Source organism: Abrus precatorius, unplaced genomic scaffold (assembly GCF_003935025.1).
Source record: "Abrus precatorius isolate BTA unplaced genomic scaffold, Abrus_2018 Scaffold11, whole genome shotgun sequence".
NCBI classification, from domain to species: Eukaryota; Viridiplantae; Streptophyta; class Magnoliopsida; order Fabales; family Fabaceae; genus Abrus; species Abrus precatorius.
In genome coordinates, this window is record NW_020874303.1 from 8587011 (window position 1) to 8596711 (window position 9701).

Here is a 9701-nt window from a genome sequence, read left to right on the forward strand (position 1 = left end):
GTTGATAGGAAGCATCCTTTGATGCGGACTTAATCCAATCTAACCAACACTAAAAATACAAAAAATGAATAAGTCAAAAGCCGTTGACAATTACAAAAAGCCATTAGTACTAAATTAAATTAAACTTAGTGATGATCTTGAGGCTGTTGATAAACTTACTAACATGCTCGTCAAGAAATTTTATCGACAACATAGTAAGGTGACGACAGTACCGATAGTAGGTTTGGCAAATTGTTGAGTTACATAGGCTAGCGACCAAGTCAGTATTTTTATAGTATTAGGTAGTGGCATGAGCTAGTTCCATTTTTTCTTATATACATATATATATTACTAAACATCTTTCATTGAAAGTGTCACCTAATATTTTTTAATTTAATAATTATATATTATATTTTCAGTTATTTTATTTATACGTTTTTTAACCTTTTATATTTTTAATTATTAAATGAATAATTTAATATTATTAATAGTACAATATAAATAATTAATAATATAAACATAAAAAGATTAAATAGATCATAAACCCATATATTGTACGGTTTACAAAATATAGTTATATTTGATTTATCAATATGTTTAGCGTATAAATTAATAAGGAGAAAAAGTAATTTCTCACAACACAGCATATAGATACACTCTCCCAACATTTATCACATGAATCTGTCACCAAAGACACACGAACCATGGCTATAATATTTTATTGATATCCCAAATGTAAAATTGGAACAATGAATTAAACCACAAATTGAGTAGGACACCTTAATTGACATAATTGCAATTAACTCTGATTTCACCCTCATTAGGCCTAGTCAAAACTTGAACATTCCCAAGCTTAACCATTGACACTGCAAACTGGCTTGTGAAAAGAAAAGGTTGGGTAGCAAATGCTTCAACAAAAGGGGCTGTCCTTGCATCTGAAAATAGTGATTGGTCTGTTGATAACAACCCAACCTTCCTCTTAAGGTTTGTGTAATATGTTGTGTCAAAACTCCTTGGTGTTATGACATCAAGGTACACCAAATCCAACACCCCTTTACATCTTTTCCTCAACAACCTCAAGTAATAGACATTGAGTGATGGATCAGGCTTTCCAGTGCCATTAAAATTGTTTATTCTATCCATAAAAGAATAACAAGTAGTCCTCCCAATTGTGTGTGATCCTGAGAGAGTAACCAAATCAAGCATGTCTAACCCTCTTTCTTGAAAAAATGAAATCAAAGATGTGATGTTTTCATGACCATGAGGAACCAAATTAGCTTCTTTGGCTAAGGAAATTCTCCCATCTTTTCGGCCAAATGGGACTTCCCAGAATGGTCCTCCAGCTATAAGAGTGGCATCTCTTGCAGCAGCAGTGAGAATGTCAGCACATGAGACTGTTCTTGGACACCTTCTCTCTAACTCACCCTTTATGTCATCAATCATTTGGAAGCCTCTCAGGGTTCTGCTCTCAAAGGCTGTCCTCTCACTCCCTGAATGGTTAAGCAAAATTGATCCATCGCATCCCTGCATTTAATGTTATCAATTGAATGGCATCAAACTAAGTCATTCATGTCAAGTCCACTCTTCTAATTGAAATGTTAAAATATTAAGGTCTAAGTTGGATGAATTTTTTAGTAAGTACTTCTAAGATAAGAGAATAAGTAAAATAACTAAATCAATTTTTTTGAAGCTAAAATCAACTTATATACTTCAATTTGTTAATTTGAAGTTTATCCATCTAACTTATCCAAAGGTTATGTGCTTAAATTGATTTTAATCTTTGAAAATAGTTTATTTTATTTTAATTTTTAATTTTTCCTACGTATATTGATTGAGAAGTTTATTTAAATTAAGTTTAAATCATAATAAGCTTAAATCATAATCAAGGAGTTAATAAACTTAGTAGATACATTACTATGATCTTTTAAATTAAATTTTATGGTATAATTGGAATGTCTCAATTCCTTGTAAAAATTATTTCAGATTCTGGATTTTAACCGTGTTTGGCTACAATAGTCAAAATTACCAAACTTAAATATGTACATTTATCACCAAACAAACCCCAAAAATCTGTGTTTTTTAAATGATGCATCATTATGTATCAAATGGCTCGTAGAAAGTTAAAGTGATATGCATGTATCAAGATGCTTATATGTAGCCATTTTTCAGTGTACTGTGTTTTAAGTAGGGAAGAAATGATAGTAAAGAAAACACATTGCCAAAATTAAAGAGAGACTGAGTTATGTGATTACTCTTATGGCACAATCATGGAAATGTAGACGGATGATGGAAGGAGCCAAGGTGGGGTCCTTCTTAACCCAAGCAGCAAGCTTTTGTGAGATAATGCCTTCAGCATCTGGGCAAGTTGTTTGATAGTGACCAGTAGACAACAAGGCTTCAGGGGGTAAGGATTTTAATGAATTTTTTACCACATTTCCTTGTGCTGAGAGATCATAAATGGTGATAAGCTCCAGAGTGACCAAAAGAATGAAAAGGGAAAGGAACTGGAGCCTCATGTTTGGTTGAGTTGGTATGAATGTTTGATGAATTATGAGGGTGTCATGCACAATATTTAAGGTAGGGGTTGATAAAAACGTGGTAGGCACTCCCTTGGCTTTAAGGTTGACATGCCAACTCGTTGATATGGCCCTTGGTGCTATCACTAATTTTTCTAGTCTAAAGAAGGTGTTTCACTTGATGCAGAACTAAGCAGAGATTGAAGTCTCATGTGACAACTGGCTTGAGTTTAGCATTATTAAAGTCAATCACACGTTACATTAAATTTAAATAGTTTATCAATTTTTTTATTATGATTGATAGAAATTTGAGTAAAGTCTTATGCTCAAATTGTGGATTTCGATACATCTTCCAAAAGGGGGTTTTGTTTTTCCAGTTCTTGATTAGTAGTTAGTATTGTCCCTAGGTCAGTGTCCAAAGTGTTTAATTAAAAATTAAAATAGTTCAGAAATTGAGGGTCAATCTTAGTCCATGAAAATCTTGATTTAATTTAACAAATATAGTTTAGGGTGAACGTGAGGATCACCAACGAATCAATAAGAAAGCCTAAATGTAATTTCAATTTTCTTTCAGTTAGCTAGAAACTAAAATTAACAATTTGGTACTTGCATTGTGGTTTACAACACTGTAAAAGTGTACTAGAAAACAATGAATGTAACGTGATGGTAAGTGCCAATGTCGTCATTATGTAAAAAAATGAGCTAAAAATTAATGATCTCATTGAATTAATATTCCTTAAAAAAATAAAAAAAATATTTACTAGTAAAAGATTTAGCTCTCTTTCAGCTAATATTTGACGAAAAATATTAGAAGTACACTCTTTAAAATATTTTAGTTAATAATTAAATTTATTAAAAAGTATAAAAATATGAAAAAAAATATTAAATTAAGAATGAAATTCATATAATTTTTAATAAATTTTAATCAAATTTTTATATTTAATAGTATTGTTAATTATCGTATGATTAAAGAGTGAGCTCATAATTCTTTCATTTATATTTGCAATCCTCAACAAGACGAAATTTAAGTAAAGTTACGAAAAATCTAGAATGAAAGAAAGACATAATTGAGTATAATTATAAGACACAATTACATATTTCAATCAAAATTTTGGCGATAAATCATAAAAAAAGTGATTTCAAGGAATCACATAAAACATTTTATACACTAGAACAGCTACACAGGAACAAGATTTATTAAGTAGCAAAGAAGTTATTCTTTAGGCACAAGTAACCATGCAGCTAATTAAATAAGAAAAAGTAGACACAAATGAACAAAGGCCTGCAACCACTATAAATATTTAACAGGCTCAAACATATCATTTTTATCTTTATATTTTTACAAAACTTTTATTGTACTCTCGATTTTTGTTAATTTCAATCCCTAACTTTTTTTTTTATATATAAAAAACAACTGACACTTTTAGTTCCTACTAATGGTGTGATTTGACTAAATAAAAGCTTGTCACGTCAATTTTAATACCACGTTTCAATTTTTTGTTATGTTATATCAGTGAAAGAAACAAAAAGAAGCGTTAGAATTTTAAAGAATTAGAAACTACAAAAAGTTTTTTGAGTAACTAAAATTAAAATCTCACATAAATGTAGACTAATATTTGTTCACCGAGTGATATAACAAGTTAACGATGGCATAAAAAATTAGTAATAGATACTTGCTTTCAACAAATAGTACAACTTATCTTCTTCCTCTCTATTCCTCGTTACACACCAAAAACAAAAGAAAAAGATATTTATTTACTTGTATAAGTGGATAGTTTTGAAATCCAATGACAGAAGTTGGAAGAGGTATTAGATTTTATCTCATAAGAGATATTGGGCGTTTTTATTTGTGAAAAAAATTAAAATACCACAACATGGGATTTTTAGAAAAAAAATATTTACGAGAATATAAATTTTTTTTAAATGACAAAAATAATGAATGGAAATTTTTTATACTTTAAATTTTTTTATAATTTTAAAAAATTATTACTGATAATTTTGTATAATTTTTAATTGTTCCATCTATAAATCTTTAGCTTGCACCAAAAATTGTTATTGACAATTTTTGAGTTTTTACATTTCTATAATCTTTCCAAAATTCCCAAATTTATATATACATATATATATTATTTTTATATACCGAGAAACTAACCACCTTCTCTTGGGGAATATTTACTTGCGCCTTTAATCTAAAGAAAAAGAAATACTCTCACGATGACATTCCAATTCTAACCGTTTGACTGAGCCAAGTTCGCCTTGAATGATTATACATGCTTAATCACTGAATAATAAAAAATCACATATTAAGACAAATTCAAACTGAAACAATCATCTATTTTTATTAAAACTCACCAAAGTCATCTGACAAGTACCATCAATACTCGGAGAAAAATGAAATATTGAACAGTGTTCTTGCTTGCAATTTTTCCATAATGTAGAGCCTAAGTTCCTACTCTCAGCGCACATACACCAACATCAGTTCCTAAAAGAAATGGTATAGAAACAAGAAGATTTATCCATTTCATTCGTCCCCAAGGAAATTCATTCATCTCATTCTGAATTAATTACCTTAGAACATTGCAAGAAACTGCATAAATAACCTGAGTCAAACAGTTTACACCAAAAAGAATTACAAAATCCTAAAAAAATGGAACCAAACATGTTAATTATTTAGCTAAGATGATGAACTGGAAGATCCTTGCTTCCTTCAACTAAAAATGGAATCGGCTTTGTTGGGGCGGGCAACCGACCAATGCTGTCAACTTTATCCATTTGCTTTGGAGGAGGTCTAGCTGCTTTAGGCAACAATCTTCCTTTCTTTTCAAACCACTCAGGCTTCAGGAGTGCCCGCAAGCCCAACTTATTGTAATACACTCTTCTCACAGACCCACCAGCTGCTTCAACTGCTTCCTTAGCCCTAGCAGTGACCCTTGACACCTGTAAACCCACAATGTTAAAACACATTTGACATTTCTGTTTTATGCCGGAAGCATTTATGACCCTAAAACATAACCATCATTATAGCATTTAAAATTGAACAAGACCAATTTGTATCTCTTTCTTATTGGCAAACAAAAGCTTAATATGGAAACAAATCTTAAACGGTGAGTTTGTTTGTTTATCTGAAAGTAAAAGAAAAAATAGCAACGTCCAAGAAAACATAGCATATAATCTTTGAAAGTATATTACCAACTTTATTTATAACAAATTCCAAGTTAGACACACTTCAACCATTTGCATACCCATTGTCAAAACCTGGCTCCCCCAAGATTTAATAGTTTATGCTGCCAATGGATAAAGGAGTGTAAAACTCTAAAGCCAACATCTAAGTAATCATAAACTGTTTAGCAGAAGCAATATTGATGATTAATTATATGACCATGGTGAAATTTATGAAACTAGATAAAGATAAACTTAAAAATGGTAACAAAAAAATTATTTCCAAATTGAAGAATCAACAAGCATGATTATGATAGTCAATTTGTAGCCATCAATCAATTCTACCTCTAGATGAATTGGCCACTTGATCTGCTCTGAACCACGGCCCATCAATCTTACTCCATCTTTCATTTGCTTCCCTAGTGCACCTGCATCCTATGATAATAATAACGATAAGAAGAATAAGAGGAAGTACATGAAGTAGACAATTCCCTTTGAAGTGAAGTAACAGTTCCAAAAACCTTTAGTGTTTTCATTGAGATCAGTTCAGAGGAATCTATCTTCCCAGCATTGATAAGCTTTGCAATTCTTCCCAAACCTATTGGCTGCAGAAAAAGGTATGAATGAAATTTAAGAATACAGACATACAGATAAATAATTGACTGAAAAAGAAAGGAGGGGTTGGAACCAAGCAGAAAGGGTCCAATAATAAGAGCTCAATGTCATGGCTTTGCCATATTAAAAAAGAAAAGTATCTAGACATTAAAGTAATTAAAGAACTAAAATACACAGACAAATTAAAACTAATAGTACATAGAAGTTAATCAACATTAATAAATCAGAGGGATCAAAACAGCCAGAGTGAACTCCAACATCAGCAATATGCCTTAACAGTCACAGACACAGACAAACAATTCAAATACACTAGAAAAAGAATCCTTAAATACAAAAAAGTTTTCAGCATTCACTTAGTGCATACCAAGCTTGGGAATCGACGCATGAAGAAAAAAGATGTACTTACCAACTAAAACCAACCTAGTCAGCCACTCACCAATACATATTCACAGGAGATTTTAGAGTCTTAAAAAGAAAGATCATCTCATGAAAATTATTCCTTGTAATAAAAAATAAAACCTTACTCAACATTGCTTCCTAGTTATATTTCATTTTCTTGCAGTGACATTAAATACAGAAAAAGAAAATAACAAAGACAGGTCAAAAGATTGATCTTACACATACAGATGTTAGGTCAATTTTTCAAGAAGATAACTGCCTCAAATCTCTTAGGAGCATCCATATGATATTCTGAAGTTTCTCCACAATGAAATGGATTATACAAAAAACAATAGCTGAATAAGCCCATGTCTATTGGTAGGTGGCAACTACTTGAAATGAAATAAAGCTAGAACTACAAAGTGAAAGGACATAAAGTATTCAAGATGACAAAAGAAGTAGTAGTGACTCAGACATGAGATGCAACAGATCTAGTTAAAAACTGTATCATTGATGTTGGCAATGGACCAAAAATGTCTCTTAATTTTTCCTCCATAATTCAGAAACTGAAGTATAAACTCTAGTTTACAGGAAAAGAATGGATCTCAAACAAAAAACATGATCTCGAGAAAATACATTTGGTCCATGAATGAATTTTATCAAGTTCAATAATTTCCCTGGACACAGAAAATCTAGGTTGCTACTGTAAGACTCCAAGTTAATACTTGAAATGGTACAATTTTTTTCAAATGCACCAAAAGAAACACTGCACTTTTGACTTTATGAATTAAACAAAAAGATAATATAAATATGAAGAATATACCTGAAAAGTAAGGCTAAATGGGTTCTTGAACCCACGTTTGGGTACTCTTCGACGTAGAGGGGTCTGGCCTCCTTCAAACCCCAATTTGGCACCACTTCTAGCTCTCTGACCCTTGTGACCCCTCCCAGCAGTTTTCCCCTTCCCAGACCCAATACCACGGCCCTTCCTCGTCTTCTGTTTTCTGGGAACCTTATCTCTCAAATCATTCAAGCTCAGAAGACTATAAGCTCTAAAACCTTGAAAATCCAGGAGTGTCTTGGGATTATATGCTCCATGAGCATTGAGAGAGTGAGGGAGCTGCAAGGGATGAAATTGGATAGATGGGTATCTGAGAATGGGTTTGCAGTGATTTGAGCTTCTAATGATTGTCGTCGAGAGAACAGAAAGCCTTCTTCTAAGCATTTTTCTGATACTCTATTCGTTCACTAACAAAAAGGATGTGCCAATTTCAGATGGAAACAGCTTCAAACCTTAGGACAACCAAAATAGAAGAAAAAAGAGTGTTAAAAATCACACTGTGCGAGAAAATACACAACCATTACACTTCTAAATAAAACCAAATCACATTGAACCCAAGCTACCAATCAAAAGAAAGTGTGTACTGTATACCAATTTCGAATCCCAAAAACAGAAATAGAAATACACCCTTAAATTACAACCCACAATCAAATCAATAACCGTCAACAAACAAATACGACACAAGCTAAAAGCTCACATGATCAACATCCACAAAATGTCAGAATACTACAAAAACAGAAGGCATGAAGGGAAAAGGGTCAGCTCACTTTGGCAATAAACCTAACAATACACAGGCATTAAGTATAGCTAAACACTTTCTCCATCCACAACGTCCCCTGCCCCACCAATAACAAAAAACAAAACCAGTGCACTTAATAATCAGGCATTTCAACAAACAGCTGGTGATCAAAACACAAAGCCTCGATCTTGTTTAGCACTAGACCATAACAAAAATACCCATTTTCCCTTTGAGCTAACACATTAAGTAAGTGACCCTTATAGCCACTTTAAGACCCTTGATCGATCTATGTGGAAGAGATGAACCATCTTAGAACCTCAAAACGAAAGGACTATCTCCAAAGGCGTATTACTAGAGACAAGTGCAATAAAACGGTACTACGCTTTTACCTGACCTTGTGAAGAGCGAAGTAAAAGTCTTGAACGAGCTTCAATGGCGGTCGGAAACGGAGGCCCCACGGCGGAGGCTGCGGCCACAATGCTGAGGTTTCTCTTGAGAGAATATGGTGGAAATGAAAATTCGTGAGAAAACGATATGGCCAGAGAAAAACGACGTCGTTACATTCCCCAGTGGTAATTTTTTTTATTTACCAATAGTAAAGGTTACAACAAATGTAACAAATTTTGTAAAATAATTATTTTAGAAAAAATCATTTATTTTTAAATTTTTTATTAAAAATGATATTTCCTCAAAATAAATTAAATTAAATTATATAGGTATAAACTTTTTTTACTATATTTTTTCTTTTTTTAGAGATTTAAGAATTAATAAATGGTGAACCCATGAATTACACAAAATATATTACTAGTAACTAATTTAAATTTATTTCCAATTATTCTATCTTTTTTTTATCCGATATGCTCAATTTTATTATTTATTTATTTTCATATGAAATAACAGTAAGATTGTATTACGGACCCAACATAAATCTTAATCTTACATATAAATTATGATATTACAATTTCAATATGATAAGTTAGCGTTACCAACATTTATAGGAATAATTATTAACATTCTCAATTAAATTACTAATTTATATTTATATTCCTTGTTTTTTATTTTAATAACTAACATAGTAGGAAATTAATTTTTATTTATACTATCATCCTTCATTTATGGTTATGGAATATAATTAATAGTTACATAATTACTAACAAATTATTAATAAAATTATCAACATTATCATATTTTTTATGAATTAATACCAAATTGAGGCAATATATCTTTCTAAAACTAATAAAAGTTGATTTGTGAAACGTAGGAAAAGTATATTAGGGGAAAAACAATTCACATGTAATACGGAAAACTTTAAAGCCCACACAATTCTTCAATTCACCAATTACCTCAACAACAAAACCACATTGTACAAATTCAAACAAATCAATTTACTAAGGGATTGTGAGAAATAAGAGGGAAACACTCCCATAAACTATATACAGAGAAAACACAGAACAAAACACGACTCCTTTACCAA

At 31.5% G+C, this 9701-nt stretch overlaps 2 protein-coding genes across 4 annotated transcripts; both read right to left on the reverse strand.

Annotated features, from left to right (window-relative positions):
• Positions 1-759: 759 nt before the first annotated feature.
• Positions 760-2495, reverse strand: LOC113856526 (peroxidase 7-like). The gene is made up of 2 exons (XM_027488370.1): positions 2232-2495; positions 760-1503 (listed from the first exon to the last, which is right to left on the reverse strand). The coding sequence occupies exons 1-2, from the start codon at positions 2493-2495 to the stop codon at positions 760-762; spliced, it is 1008 nt and encodes a 335-aa protein (XP_027344171.1).
• Positions 2496-4818: 2323 nt separating this feature from the next.
• Positions 4819-8739, reverse strand: LOC113855412 (50S ribosomal protein L15). 3 transcript variants are annotated; one of them, XM_027487046.1, is made up of 5 exons: positions 8622-8721; positions 7471-7940; positions 6176-6259; positions 6000-6089; positions 4819-5432 (listed from the first exon to the last, which is right to left on the reverse strand). In XM_027487046.1, exons 2-5 carry the CDS (start codon positions 7870-7872, stop codon positions 5166-5168), a joined length of 843 nt encoding a protein of 280 aa, XP_027342847.1. In that variant the 5' UTR covers positions 7873-7940; positions 8622-8721; the 3' UTR covers positions 4819-5165. The 3 variants fall into 3 exon arrangements, with proteins under 3 accessions (XP_027342847.1, XP_027342846.1, XP_027342849.1); XM_027487045.1 differs by having other exon boundaries at positions 4895-5432; positions 7471-7943; positions 8612-8739; XM_027487048.1 differs by having other exon boundaries at positions 4895-5432; positions 8617-8724.
• Between the last annotated feature and the right edge of the window lie 962 nt (positions 8740-9701).

Excerpts from the sequence above, each read along its gene's own strand:
- LOC113856526 (XM_027488370.1), bottom strand. The coding sequence starts at position 2,495 with ATGAGGCTCCAGTTCCTTTCCCTTTTCATTCTTTTGGTCACTCTGGAG. Across the intron at positions 1,504-2,231 it reads TCCATGATTGTGCCATAAGA|GGATGCGATGGATCAATTTT; the intron begins GTAATCACATAA and ends CATTAAATGCAG.
- LOC113855412 (XM_027487046.1), bottom strand. The coding sequence starts at position 7,872 with ATGCTTAGAAGAAGGCTTTCTGTTCTCTCGACGACAATCATTAGAAGC. Across the intron at positions 6,260-7,470 it reads CATTTAGCCTTACTTTTCAG|CCAATAGGTTTGGGAAGAAT; the intron begins GTATATTCTTCA and ends CTTTTTCTGCAG. Across the intron at positions 6,090-6,175 it reads TCTCAATGAAAACACTAAAG|GATGCAGGTGCACTAGGGAA; the intron begins GTTTTTGGAACT and ends TTATTATCATAG.